The 13,752-nt window shown below is 57.9% G+C and overlaps 2 protein-coding genes across 2 annotated transcripts; both read right to left on the bottom strand.

The window, feature by feature from the left end:
* Positions 1 to 1,560: 1,560 nt before the first annotated feature.
* Positions 1,561 to 5,392, bottom strand: LOC127587405 (prostate-associated microseminoprotein-like). Its single transcript, XM_052045704.1, has 3 exons — positions 5,245 to 5,392; positions 4,426 to 4,534; positions 1,561 to 1,929 (listed from the first exon to the last, which is right to left on the bottom strand). Exons 1-3 carry the CDS (start codon positions 5,390 to 5,392, stop codon positions 1,755 to 1,757), a joined length of 432 nt encoding a protein of 143 aa, XP_051901664.1. The 3' UTR covers positions 1,561 to 1,754.
* Positions 5,393 to 7,245: 1,853 nt separating this feature from the next.
* Positions 7,246 to 13,286, bottom strand: jtb (jumping translocation breakpoint). Its single transcript, XM_052045662.1, has 6 exons — positions 13,227 to 13,286; positions 11,304 to 11,487; positions 10,055 to 10,095; positions 8,690 to 8,775; positions 7,839 to 7,918; positions 7,246 to 7,733 (listed from the first exon to the last, which is right to left on the bottom strand). Exons 2-6 carry the CDS (start codon positions 11,420 to 11,422, stop codon positions 7,577 to 7,579), a joined length of 483 nt encoding a protein of 160 aa, XP_051901622.1. The 5' UTR covers positions 11,423 to 11,487; positions 13,227 to 13,286; the 3' UTR covers positions 7,246 to 7,576.
* Between the last annotated feature and the right edge of the window lie 466 nt (positions 13,287 to 13,752).

The following is a 13,752-nucleotide window of genomic DNA, read 5'->3' on the forward strand; positions in this document are numbered from 1 at the left end:
AGCTCCCTCCGCACCGTCCCGTCACACACTCCCGGGGTCAGACACAGAGTGAAGCTCCCTCCATACCGTCCCATCACACGCAGGTAAGGTCTGCTCCTAGACCTGGCTGTGATAGCCAATCACGGCAGCGGGCCGTGGATGTGTCTGTCCGAGCTGACAGTCTGCCCCTCTTCCTAGGATACGTCTGTGCGCGGTGTCCCTGGAGAGAGCACACGTGGCGCTGGATCAGTGTAAGTAGGTGTCGCTGGTCAGTGCGGACCCTGCTGTATCTCTGTGGCACTGCCATCTAGTGTGGTCTCATGAGCAAACTTCGATATGTGACACTTGATTCCCAATTTCAAATCATTGATTCGGGTTGTGAGCACCTCTGGGCCTGGCGCTAAATGGTGCCTCACTCTTCATGACTTCCACCCATTTATTCTGCACATTGACCACGATATTGCCCTCAGATCTCCTTCTCTGATCTTGCTTAATAATCCCTGGTGTAACAAAGGGCTGAAAATGAGACGTCTGGAACCATGGACCAGACCCAGCGTTCACGCGTTAACAATAAACAGCCGCCCCTTTGCCGAGGGGAGATGGATGTCTTGATAGTTACGTGGGAAGGGGATTGTTCCTGGGGGCAGGTAGGATGTGAAGTCCAGGTTCCCATCAGATTAGCCTGAATCTTAGATTGTGGAGTAATTATCGGTTAGACCAAATGCGCCATGACATGTGGTTTGCCCTGGCACATGTTGCTAGTCAGAACCTCCTGCAAAATTGGTGGGATTTTCTCTTGATCGATCCACACTCAATCTCCACATTCACATGCAGTGATGGGGTTGGGATGTCCCACTCGATAAATGACCTGAAGCTTCCGATGCCAATGCACCCCTCCCGCTGCCCGCAATCAAAGAACAGATCAATCGTGGAATTGAATTTAGGAGCTGAGAGGTAATGTTGCAGCTGTATAGGACCCTGGTCAGACCCCACTTGCTCAGTTCTGGTCGCCTCACTACAGGAAGGATGTGGAAGCCATAGAAAGGGTGCAGAGGAGATTTACAAGGATGCTGCCTGGATGGGGGAGCATGCCTTATGAAAACAGGTTGAGGGAACTCGGCCTTTTCTCCTTGGAGCGACGGAGGATGAGGGGGGACCTGACAGAGCTGTGTAAGATGATGAGGGGCATTGATCGTGTGGATAGTCGGAGGATTTTCCCCAGGGCTGAAATGGTGGCCACAAGAGGACACAGGTTTAAAGTGCTGGGGAGTAGGTACAGAGGAGATGTCAGGGCTAAGTTTTTTACTCAGAGAGTGGTGAGTGTGTGGAATGGGCTGCCGGCAACGGTGGTGGAGGCGGATACGATAGGATCTTTTAAGAGACTTGAATAGATACATGGAGCTGAGGAAAATAGAGGGCTCTGGGTAAACCTAGTAATTTCTAAGGTAGGGACGTGTTCAGCACAGCTTTGTGGGCCGAAGGGCCTGAATTGTGCTGTAGGTTTTCTATGTTCTGACAACAACAGACCACATCACTGCAGGATTATTGTTTATTATATTGACAGATAAACAAGGAACGATGCAGAGACCCTGAGGCACCGCTCATACACACAGAGAGGCTCGAATCCCGGATCAGTTCCTCCGCAGACATTTGAACTGGATTAAATCGTGCCTGTTTCTATTAACAGGAGCAGGATTTAACTTATCATTCAGACCAAGATAGGGCAGGAGACACAGCAGAGGAGGTGCAGTGAGGGGTGGGGGAGTAGCTCCTTGTTAGAACCAGGGTCCTTTCTCGCCCTTGCGTGCTCTGCCGGGGTGCAGGGGGTTGGCGGCCGAGTTGTCGATGCACGGCATCCCGGGATTCGCTTTCATGACGAGCTCCAGCCGGCAGGACTCAGGCCTCTGGACAAGCTGGCACCACTCTGGGTAGTCGACGGGTTGCTGTATGCTGGCAGGGGTTGGGGGGGGGGGGAGAAGATGGCGGTGAGTGTACCGAGCACTGACACACAGAGTGAAGCTCCCCCCACACCGTCCCGTTACACACTCCCGGGGTCAGACACAGGGTGAAGCTCCCCCCACACCATCCCGTCACACACTCCCGGGGTCAGACACAGGGTGAAGCTCCCCCCGCACCGTCCCGTCACACACTCCCGGGGTCAGACACAGGGTGAAGCTCCCTCTACACCGTCCCGTCACACACTCCCAGGGTCAGACACAGGGTGAGGCTCCCTCCGCACCGTCCCGTCACACACTCCCGGGGTCAGACACAGGGTGAGGCTCCCTCCGCACCGTCCCGTCACACACTCCCGGGGTCAGACACAGGGTGAGGCTCCCTCCGCACCGTCCCGTCACACACTCCCGGGGTCAGACACAGGGTGAAGCTCCCTCCACACCGTCCTGTCACACACAGCCAGGGCAGTGACAGCACTGGTTAGATTTTAATTTAATTTATTCTAAATGAAGTTATTTTAAGACAAACCACCTAGTATTTAGGCTCCTGAATGAAGGGTAAAACATGCTTAGGCACAGTGTAAAACCTCCTCTCCGTTATCCTGTCACACACCCCCAGGGCAACTAAAGTCCCAGCAACTATTTACTTTAAGCTTGGAAATGGATGATAACAGATAATTTGTTAATGTTAAATAATATAATAAAATTACTTGTGAAAACGTTGACTTGAACGAACTATATTTTAGATATCGTGAATGAAGGAAGTAGATTTTGAAATGAACAAAAGGTTAAATACAAAGTCAGGTTGGATATGAAGTTCCCAGAGCAGGGGTTGGGTACAGAGTAAATGCTGATCCATTGAACTAAAAGGTCAGAGGATGAAGGGGAGAGGCTGTTGGTCATTGAGAACATCGGTGCGAGCTGCCGGGGGCTGCAGATGAAGATCTGTTGCTGGTGCAAAGAAGAGAATTTATCGTTGCTGAAGCAGACCCCCTTTTCTCGGCTCGGTCGGTGGTTCCAAGGACGGGGTTGGGGGAGGCGGGAGAGACTGGAACGTCGCCGGGCTGGCTGGCATCACAGGAAGGTTGTGTCAGCGTTCCGCACACGTTTAACGGGCTGCGCCGTCTCTGCGAAGGAAGTTTCTCAAACCTTGGACTTTGCAACGCTTTGGCCAACTGTCCAGGTGAAGAGGCGACTCGCCGGCTGTGTTCCTCGTCCGTTCCATTTTAAACCTCACTGTAGCGTGCGGCGATCACTTCACACGAGGCTAGATCCGACGCTACGTAAATACAGGTCTCAAAATCCCCGCCGAAATTGAAACAAAGGGGAGACATGCAAACCCTATTCTGCATTAATCCGACGTTTCACCTGTATTTATCCCTGAGGTGACTCCAGCTTTCACTAAATGAAAGCAAAACATGTTAGACCCAGAGTGGATTTTCTTTCGCTCTGTCTCATCCAGTATCCCCGAGATTCATTGTGTCTGGCCCCCACAGTTAGAGCATAGGACAAACCGCACAGGAACAGGCCCTTCGGCCCACAATATCTGTGCCGAACACGATGCTAAATCAAACTAAATCCCTTCTGCCTGCACATGATCCATCTCCCTCTATCCCTGCATATTCACGTGTCTGTCTAACAGCCTCTGAAACCCCTCTATCGTATCTGCCTCCACCCCCACCCCTGGCAGCCCGTTCCAGGCACCCACCGCTCTCTGTGTAAAAAACCTGCCCCGCACACCTCCTTTGAACGTTCCCCTCTCACTTTAAATACATGTTCTCTGGTATTTGACATTTCGACCCTGGGAAAAGAATTTGACTCTCTACTCTGTCTGTGCTTCTATCAGGTCTCCCCTCAGCCTCCGGAGAAAACAACCCAAGTTTGTCCAACCTCTCCTTGTAGCTCATGCCCTCTAATCCAGGCAGCGTCCTGGTGAAGCTCTTCTGCGCCCTCTCCAAAGCCTCCACATCCTTCCTGTAATGGGGGCGACCAGAACTGCCCTGTTGGCTAGAGTTTTGAAGAAAGGGGGTGGGGGGGGGGGGGATCTCATAGAAACCCTACAAAACTCCAGCGGGACTGGAAGAGGTGAACTTTCCACAGAAACCATTGAATATATTCAGTAGGGGAAAGGAATTGGAGTCGTGGGAACGGCCCACATCAACCACACTGATCCCGTTTCATTCTCCTCCCAACATGCCCGGCAACTCCCCCCAGATTCCACCCCTCACCCACACACCAGGGGGGCAATTTACAGCGGCCGATTAACCCACCGACCCCCGCACTCCGTTGGGACGGAACCGGAGCACCCGGGGGGAACGTGCGGCGGAGGTCGGGATCGAACCCGGATCTCCGGGCACTGAGAGGGAGCGGCTCTTGTGTCTCAGGCGGAGAGGGTGATATTGCAGGTTTGAAGGGCCGATCGGCCGCTCCTGAAGGAGCACCGACTCGCTCAGGTTGGGGTACAGACCGGCCCGTTTACCTGGGGTACACCCACCTGTCACAGCAGCCCACGCCGAACGGACTGAGGCAGACACACTGGTAACAGTCCTCGGTAACCCAGGTGTCGCCCGTCTGCAGCTCGACGCCGCGGTGGCCACAGGTGGCTGCGGAGAGAAAAGGGGGGTCAGCGCGGCGTGAAGGTGAGGCGGGGGCCGGGAACAGGGCAGCCGAAACCCGCTCCCCTACCGGGGAGCCCACGATCGGGGCGGGACATCAATCCGGGGCGCTGGGATTTGCCGGAGACCCACGTCCGGCCCCCGCACCCCTTCCAGTCTCTGTGATCCCCTCCCTCCCTCCGACCCCTGCATCCCTCCCCATCTCTTGTGATCCCCTCCCTCCCTCCGACCCCTGCACCCCTCCCCATCTCTTGTGACCCCCTCCCTCGCTCCCCCACACTCCTCCCCGTCTGTAACCCCCTCCGGCCCCTACACCCCCTCCCCGTCTCCGTGACCCCCTCCGGCCCCTACACCCCTCCCTCCCCTACACCCCTCCCCGTCTCCGTGACCCCCTCCGGCCCCTACACCCCACTGTCCTGAGCTGCCTCGCCGCGGGTTCTGGATCTCCCTCCTCTCCGAATCCGGCCGGCTTTGGAGCCCCGTCCACCGACGCTCCGAGGGAGGGCGCCCCGGGGTGGAGCTCAGGCAGGGTGCGGGCGCCTCCGTCCCGGAGATGGGAGGATCCCAGCCCGTGCGCCGGCGGAGGAGGGACTCGAACCGGAGAGGGGCACCCAGGAACGGGCAAAGATTCCTCTTCATCCAAACCCCCCCCCCCCCCCCCCAAGGGATGCAGGGTGGCTCCTGGGAGACAACCACACCTTTTGCGTTGAAGAAACATTCTCCAGCTCCGCCTGTGGTCGCCGGGAGGAGCAGGAAGATTATCAGGCACAGAGAGGGTCCCTCAGTCCCCATCCCGCTGCCTCCGTGTGTGGCTCCCTGCCGTGCGCTCCGGACGTCCCGCTCCATTTATCCGTCTCCCGGACCTCGCCCCCCACCCCCTGCCCCGCCCCTGTCCCCCTCCCCCGCCCCTCTACCCATCTCCTGCCCCTCTCCCCCCTCCCTCACCCTCTCCCCCGCCCCTGTGTTGTTTCCCTGGTCCGGGACCCATTCAGCGACCGACTGACGGGGCGCCTTGGTCAGACCCGGAGGCTCCACAACTCCCCGCCCCCGGCCGGGTGGCCATTAGCGAGCAGGAGGAAAACCCCACCCCCGAGCCCGCAGAAAGTGCACAGCAGGATCCCAGGGGCTGGCCGGCGTCGCTGCTCCAGTGATGTTGGTTGAAGACCGTTGCGCTTGGAACAGAATTTCCTGACGGCGCGGCGCTCCCTCGGGGCCGCTCTTGCCGCGGCGCTCCCTCCCTCGGGGTCACCCCTCCCGTGGGCGGGGGGGGGGGGGGGGGGTGAAGCTCCCTGGCGGTCGCACTCTCCGCAGAGCGGCGCTCCCTCTGCCCCGCGCCTCCCCCCCCCCCTCCCCTCCAGAGAGCGGCGCTCCCTCGGGACAACGCACGACCTTCGGGGCTGACCGCCGGCCGGTGCACTGTGCGTGAGTGTGCGGGAGACCAGGCGACCCAGGGGGAGCTGAGCTGGGCTGTTCCGATCCCCTCCCCCCCCCCCCCCAACCCTGAGGCAGCTGCAAGGGATTTAACACGAGGAGCTCCCTCACCGGCTCCCCGACCACAGGTGGGTTCGATCCCCACCTCCGGCGCTGTGTGCGTGGGGATGGGGTGTCCCACACGGATGCCCCAGAGAGACGCAGCCCCGGAGGCGAGAGCAGGAACCGGGCAGTGAGGGGGCGGGTGGGTCGCTGTGAATTGTGAGGGTGAGAAGCTGGGAGCAGTTGATGAAAGGGTGGGTGGGGGGGGGGGGGGGGTGAAATAGGACCGCTGAAGTTGCGAGAGCTGCAGTCGGATCACCGGAGTATGGCCAGCCCCGGCCGGGTGGGCAGCAGCAGGGAAGGGACCCCCCCTCCCCCGGGGCGAGCCGTTATCCATGTTTGTCCAGTGTGTTTGCCCTCCGATCAGGGACGTCATCCCACAGCTGACGTAACCGGACCCATCGCTGGGCAGCTGAGATAGGGAGGTCGGCATCAATCACAGCTTGTGTGTGTTCAGACACAGGGTGAGGCTCCCTCCGCACCATCCCGTCACACACTCCCGGGGTCAGACACAGGGTGAGGCTCCCTCTGCACCGTCCCGTCACACACTCCCGGGGTCAGACACAGGGTGAGGCTCCCTCCGCACCGTCCCGTCACACACTCCCGGGGTCAGACACAGGGTGAGGCTCCCTCCGCACCGTCCCGTCACACACTCCCGGGGTCAGACACAGGGTGAGGCTCCCTCCGCACCGTCCCGTCACACACTCCCGGGGTCAGACACAGGGTGAGGCTCCCTCCGCACCGTCCCGTCACACACTCCCGGGGTCAGACACAGGGTGAGGCTCCCTCCGCACCGTCCCGTCACACACTCCCGGGGTCAGACACAGGGTGAGGCTCCCTCCGCACCTTCCCGTCACACACTCCCGGGGTCAGACACAGGGTGAGGCTCCCTCCGCACCGTCCCGTCACACACTCTGGGGGTCAGACACAGGGTGAGGCTCCCTCCGCACCGTCCCGTCACACACTCCCGGGGTCAGACACAGGGTGAGGCTCCCTCCGCACCGTCCCGTCACACACACCCGGGGTCAGACACAGGGTGAAGCTCCCTCCGCACCGTCCCGTCACACACTCCCGGGGTCAGACACAGGGTGAAGCTCCCTCTACACCGTCCCGTCACACACTCCCGGGGTCAGACAGAGTAAACACAGTGCACCTTCAACAAGCCATGAATTCGGTGAGCAGAGAGAGGCACCACCTTGATTTGTATTGTACATGAATGTAACAGGGTCCGAACACTGGGCACAGTCCTGGCTCCCCAGAGCCCGCTGTATCTCTGGCCCAGTGTGTGGGCACTCCAGAATCCCCGTGCAGTCTCACCCACAGGTGCAGGTTCAGTGTGAGCGAGGCTGCGCTTGCAGAGTCCCTCTCGTGTGCTGAAGCGAGGGGTGGGGAGGGGTCTCCGTCCGCCTCCCACAGTCCGTGCACCCCGATGGGGGGGGGGGGGGGGAGGCCATCTGCAACCCCCGCCTGGATCCCCTCTGCCTCATGCGCTGGGCCTCAGATCGACTCGATTTGCTTGCGGACTTTCTCGGAGGCGAGGCGGTCGAGCGCTCTCTGGCGCAGGACGACCGCCGCGGCGAAGACCACGGCCAGCGAGATCACGGTGCCCTCGAACCGCCAGAAGAGGGTCTCCTCCATCGACGCTGACCGGCAGCTGTGGGGCGGGAGGGAGAGGGGAGAGGTCAGGACACAGCCAGGGGGTGGGGGTTAGTTTGCTGCGGGGGCTGGGCATGGAATGCCGGTGGAATTGTGGCCTTACCTCTTGTACTCCTCCCTCTGCGACTCGGGGCAGTTTATCTTCATTGCGAATCCGGTCTTGACGCAGGCTGCTCGAGTTTTCTGTGTGGACGGCACAAGGTGGAGCTGGCAGGCGTTTCACGAGGTGGGATGGGGGGGTGGCGAGGGGGGGGGGGGGTAAAAGTCCCTGAGGGGAGGGGGGAAGAGGTACAACCCCTGATCCCCGAACCTTGTGGAACTGCCTCGGCTGAGGTGGGACCTTCTGCACCGTGCAGGGACGCCCCAGGGTCCTCTTGCCCCACCCCCCATATATCTCTCTCACTCTCCCCCCCCCCCCACCGCGCACCACACTCTCCCCCAGTTTCCCTCCACCCCCCCACCCCCGAACCTCCCCTCTCATGATCAAAGACCCCCCCCGGGACATTCTCTCTTCTCTCCTCTTCCATTGGGTAGAAGATACAGGAGCCTGAGGGCACGTACCACCAGGCTTAAGGACAGCTTCTACCCCACTGTGATAAGACTCCTGAATGGTTCCCTTATACAATGAGATGGACTCTGACCTCACGACCTACCTTGTTGTGGTCTCGCACCTTATTGCACTGCACTTTCTCTGTAGCTGTGACACTTTACTCTGTACTGTTATTGTTTTTACCTGTACTACCTCAATGCTCTCTGTACTGACTCAATGTAACTGCACTGTGTAATGAATTGACCTGTAGGATCAGTTTACAAGACAAGTTTTTCACTGGACCTCAGTACAAGTGACAATAATAAGCCAATACCAATACCGGTTACCGCTCCACCCGGCCTCCCTCCCTCTGATTTGCCCCCTGCTGCTTCTCCTCACGGCTCCCTCCACCCTCAGGTACTCACCACCTCGAACAGGGTGCACTTCTTGCACTCACTGGCCACGACAAACTGCTCGACCTGCCAGCACGGTGTGGCGGGCAGCATGCCATCTGTGGGGGGGGGGGGGGGTGGAGAGGAGAGAGTGGGGGGGTAACACATCTGGATCCACATTAGGCGGCAACCCCAGATCACCATCATCAGAGAGTCACACAGCACGGAAACAGGCCCTTCGGCCCAACTGGTCCATGCCGACCAAGATTCCCATCTAAGCCAGTCCCATATGGCCCCCATTCCTCTGAACCTCTCCTGTCCAAATGCCTTTTAATCATGTTTGTGTCTACCACATCCTCTGGCAGCTCGTTCCACACACCCCGCCCTCTGTGTGAAAAACTTACCCCTCAGGTAATCCAGGAAACAAAGTCCCAGCCCGTCCAGTCTCTCCTCACAACTCCAGTGATTGACACACCCCCTGTGAATGTTATCCGCACACTTTCCAGCTTAATCCCATCCTTCCTATAGCTGGGCGACCGCAACTGCAGACAATACTCCAAGTGCGGTCTCACCAACGACTTGTACAGCTGTAACGTGACGTCCCAACTCCTGTACTCAGTGCCCTGACCGATGAAGGCCAGCGTGCCGAACGCCTTCTTCACCACCCTGTCCAGCACAGTGTCACCACTTTCAGGGAACTGTGTACCTGTACCCTGAGGTCTCTCTGTTCTACCACACTCCCCAGGGCCCTGCCATTTACTGTGAAAGTCCTGCCCTGGTTTAACTTCCCAAAATTAAACACTTTGCACTTGTCTGAGTTCAACTCCACCTGCCAATCCTTGGCCATTTCCCCGGCTGATCGAGATCCTGTTGTAATCTTAGACGTTTAATCTTGGTGTTGTTCACAAACCTACTAACCAGGCCAGATACATTCTCGTTCCAATCGTTAATGTGGATGGCAAACAGCACAGATCCCTGCAGCACACCGCTGGTCACAGGCCTCCCCCACCACCCTCTGACCCCCATCACCGGCAGTTTGGTATCCAATTGGTTAGCTTAATTAAACTGTGCAATTCACATCTCCAGGAGTCAGCTGATCTGAAGCAGATTCCCCGGGAACAGAGAACCAGGCTCAGTCTTTCAATACCAGCAGGAGCAGGACATGGGTTCAACACAGACACACTGTCCCGTCAAACATTCCCAGAGCACACATTTGACACAGAGTGAAGCTTCCTCCACACCGTCCCATCACACACTCCCAGGGTCAGACACAGGGTGAAGCTCCCTCTACACTGTCCTGTCACACACACAGAGTGAAGCTCCCTGTAAAGCCACCCCTTTTACACACTCAGGGCAGGACGTGATAATCGTAAGTTGTAGAACAAAGTAGTCATGTACCTGAATCTTTCACTTCACTCAAAGTTAGCAAGTCACCTAAACTGGAAGACAAAAACAACAGGGGCGTTACAGAGTTGGTAATCGGGAGCAGGAAGCCCTTCTAACCTTTCCCTTACCAATCCGGGGACTGTCTCCCATTCCACAGTGTACCTGGGGAGAGCGGACAGGGGGTGTGAATCAGCAGTGGACGTGCACCAGGGACCAATTCACTGGGAGAGGAGGGGAAGTCTGAAGTTGGTGCTTACTGGGCTTCAATTCTCGGCCTCACAGCCAATCGCCAGACACTGTTGGTAAGCAGGCAGTCAGTTATACAGCACGGAAACAGGCCACCTCGTCCAAGCTGCCTAACTGGGCCAGTCCCACGTGCCTGCGTTTGGCCCAGATCCCCCCAAACCTTTCCTATCCATCTACCTGTCCGAGTGTCTTTCAGATGCTGTACCCCCTCTTTTGCTTCCTTGGGCAGCTCGGTCCATACACCCACCACCCTCTGTGGGGGAAAGCGTGCCCCTCAGGTCCCCTTTGAATCTTTCCCCTTACATATTAAACCTATGTCTAGTTTTAGACTCCCCCACCCTGGGAAAAAGACTGGCTGTTCACCTTATCTATGAGTCTTTAAACCTCTATAAGGTCACCCCTCAGCCTTCTTCACTCCAGGGAAAACAGTCCCAGATTCTCCTTATAACTCAAACCCGGTAACATCCACATAAATCTTTCCCACACCCTTTCCAGTTTAACAACACCCTTCCTACAGCAGGGTGGCCCGAACTGCACACAATGTGGCCTTATCAACCCCTTGTACAGCTGCAACATGACGTCTCAGCTCCTGTACTCAATGCCATGGCTGATGAAGGCCAGCAAATCATACGACCTCTTCACCGCCCTGCCTACCTGTGTTGCCACTACTTACAGGTTAGGAAGCTGTGGGCACGCTATGTTGGCGCCGGAAGCGTGGCGACACTTGCGGGCTGTCCCCACCACACTCTACGCAAAAGATGCATTTCACTGTGTGTTTCAACATACATGTGACTAATAAAGATCTGATTTGATCTTGGTCAGTATGGACGAGTTGGGTGGAAGGGCCTGTTTCCGTGCTGTATGACTCTATGACAGGCTTGAGGGGCCGAGTGGCCGACTCCTGCTCCTATTTTCGTGTGTCTTTCCCCTGAGCAGTCGCCACAAGGGGTTGCAAGGTGTGGGAACGGTGCGATGGTGAGGGACAAAGGTTGAGGCCCACGACTTTACAACTCACCGGATGTTTAACACGAAGAGACAGAGCAGCATCAGGAAGAAACCCTGGCTGGTGTGTCTGCACCAGCCGACAAAGCCAGACCCTTCCGGGGGAACCAGCGGCCCGCAGCTTGGCGACATGATTCCGGGAACTTGGCCGAGCCTCAAACTGTTCGAGAACCTACAGTAATGGGGGGTGAACGTTCCTGCCACATAGAAGAAAGGTTTAGTTACAGGACCGTACCTGGACAGTGGGGAGTCTTCACCTCTCCAATACCTCTCTGCCCCCCACCCCCTCCCCAAACTCCAATACCCTCCACATCAGAGCTCGGCTGGACAGCACGCAGTCTCCCGCAGAGCGGGAGGGGGCAAGGGCTGGATGTAAAAGGGGTAAGAGGTGCTGTAAAGGGCCAGGTTACTATTTGGTGAATGTCCCTTTAAGACCTGGACAGTGGAGTAGTGTGTGTGTGTGTGTGTGTGTGTGCGCGCGCGCGCGTGTGTGCGGTGCCATCAAGACAGCAAGCATCAATGTGCTGACTGTTTTGCTCAGTAAGGATCGAATTGCGCGAATTGTGTCGGACGAGAGAGAGAGAGAGAGAGAGACTGCCGGTCTCTGTATCGATGGATGAAGAGCAATAGCTGTGTCTGTCACTACAATCCATGTAAGGATTTGTCGAGCAATCAAGTGGAGTCCACTTTGTCATTAATCTGTAGTGGGAAACAGGTATTTGTGTGGGCGGCCACGTATCGAATGCCTTCGGGGTGGCAGATACTTCGGAACAAAGCAATGGAGATCATCGGAGATTGAGGTGTCGTCAGGGTTCCATCGTGGAACATGTGGATTTTGTAAATTCTCTCTACGTTTTGGCTTCAGTCAACGGTGGTTTTGCAAAAGTCTTTGCTCATGTTTCACCTTAGGACTTGCTGAACTGAACTTTGAGAACCACTCCTAGACTTGGGGTTTGGGAATTTGCCACACACACACTTCGAGTTTAGTTTCGGGGATTATGTTTGATATTTAACATTCTTATTACTACAAGTACTTATTAATAAAGTAGTGTTTAACACTCCTACGTGACTCGGTGTGTTTCTATTGTTGCTGGTACGTAACAGTGCATCGGGGATGGTCGAGAGGCGCATTGGAGAAGTGCAAGGGTTGTATTGCAGCAGAGGTGTATTGGAGCGGGTGAAGGGTGCACTGGGGAGGGGATATGGGGTACTCTCTGAGGAGAGGACTGTTCCCAGGGCCTTCGAAACCGTCTCGCCCCTTCCAGCCTCCCTCCAAGGTCCTCTTCCACCTGCTTCCTGGGAGTTTGTGCCCCTTTTGGGGCCTTCTCACGTCCCTCAATATCGCCCTAGTCCCCTTATCCCATCGGCCTCCCGCCTCCCTCCTCATCCTTCCCCGTCCTTCCCCTTCCCCATCATCCCACTCCCCCCTCGCCCCCTCCCTCACTCCCCTCCCACTCCCTCATTCTGCCCCCTCCCCATCCCTCATTCTCTCCCCACTCCCTCCCTCTAGGTCCCGGTCCCACTTCTCCACCCCCCCATGACCTGTTCCCCCAAACCCTCCTCCTCCTCCTCCTCCCCTTCCCCCCCAGACCCTCCTCCTCCTCCTTCCCCCCCCCCGGACCCTCCTCCTCCTCCCCCCCCCCCCAGACCCTCCTCCTCCCCCCCGGACCCTCCTCCTCCTCCTCCTTCCCCCCCCCGGGACCCTCCTCCTCCCCCCCCCGGACCCTCCTCCTCCTCCTCCCCCCCCCCGGACCCTCCTCCTCCTCCTCCTCCTCCCCCCCCCGGACCCTCCTCCTCCTCCTCCTCCCCCCCCCGGACCCTCCTCCTCCTCCTCCTCCTCCTCCCCCCCCCGGACCCTCCTCCTCCTCCTCCTCCTCCTCCCCCCCCGGACCCTCCTCCTCCCCCTCCCCCCCCCCCCCGGACCCTCCTCCCTCACCGTCTCCCGACGTCCCTCCGCCGCCATTTTACCGCCCCAGCCGACGAGGTGATAAAGTCGGGAAGAGCGGCGCCAGAGAACGCGAGGGAGCGAGGGCGCCGGCACAGCGCCCCCTGGCCCGGAGGACCGGCCGGCACAGCGCCCCCTGGCCCGGAGGACCGGCCGGCACAGCGCCCCCTGGCCCGGAGGACCGGCCGCCACAGCGCCCCCTGGCCCGGAGGACCGGCCGGCACCGCGGGTGCTGACGCGCAGCAAGAGATCACTCGGCCCATCCTGAATGTCCTGCTCCCCTAGCCCTTCCTTATAACGTATTTATCCAACGTCCTTTTGGCAGTTCCCGGGCAATCTATTTCCTTTTGCTTTTTCAGATTCATTTAATCTTGGTCCATGCCAAGCACGATACCATCTAAGCCGGTCCCACTTGCCCGCGTTCGGCCCGTATCCCCTGTGGGAAAATCTGGAACTCGGGGGTCACTTTTAAAAATTAAGGATATGCCCATTGAAGAGAAGAGAGACAAACCTACCT

The sequence above is a fragment of the Pristis pectinata genome, chromosome 40 (genome assembly GCF_009764475.1).
Source record: "Pristis pectinata isolate sPriPec2 chromosome 40, sPriPec2.1.pri, whole genome shotgun sequence".
Classification (NCBI taxonomy): domain Eukaryota; kingdom Metazoa; phylum Chordata; class Chondrichthyes; order Rhinopristiformes; family Pristidae; genus Pristis; species Pristis pectinata.

Bases quoted from the DNA above. Each gene is read 5' to 3' on its own strand.
- LOC127587405 (XM_052045704.1), bottom strand. From the start codon at position 5,392: ATGGAGCGGGACGTCCGGAGCGCACGGCAGGGAGCCACACACGGAGGC. The intron at 4,535-5,244 runs GTGTGGTTGTCT...TTCTCTCCGCAG, and splicing joins ATGTTTCTTCAACGCAAAAG to CCACCTGTGGCCACCGCGGC. The intron at 1,930-4,425 runs GTGGGTGTACCC...AACCCCTGCCAG, and splicing joins GGCGTGGGCTGCTGTGACAG to CATACAGCAACCCGTCGACT.
- jtb (XM_052045662.1), bottom strand. From the start codon at position 11,422: ATGTCGCCAAGCTGCGGGCCGCTGGTTCCCCCGGAAGGGTCTGGCTTT. The intron at 8,776-10,054 runs GTACATGACTAC...CCCCCCCCACAG, and splicing joins GAGTGAAGTGAAAGATTCAG to ATGGCATGCTGCCCGCCACA. The intron at 7,919-8,689 runs GTGAGTACCTGA...CCGTCCACACAG, and splicing joins AGTGCACCCTGTTCGAGGTG to AAAACTCGAGCAGCCTGCGT.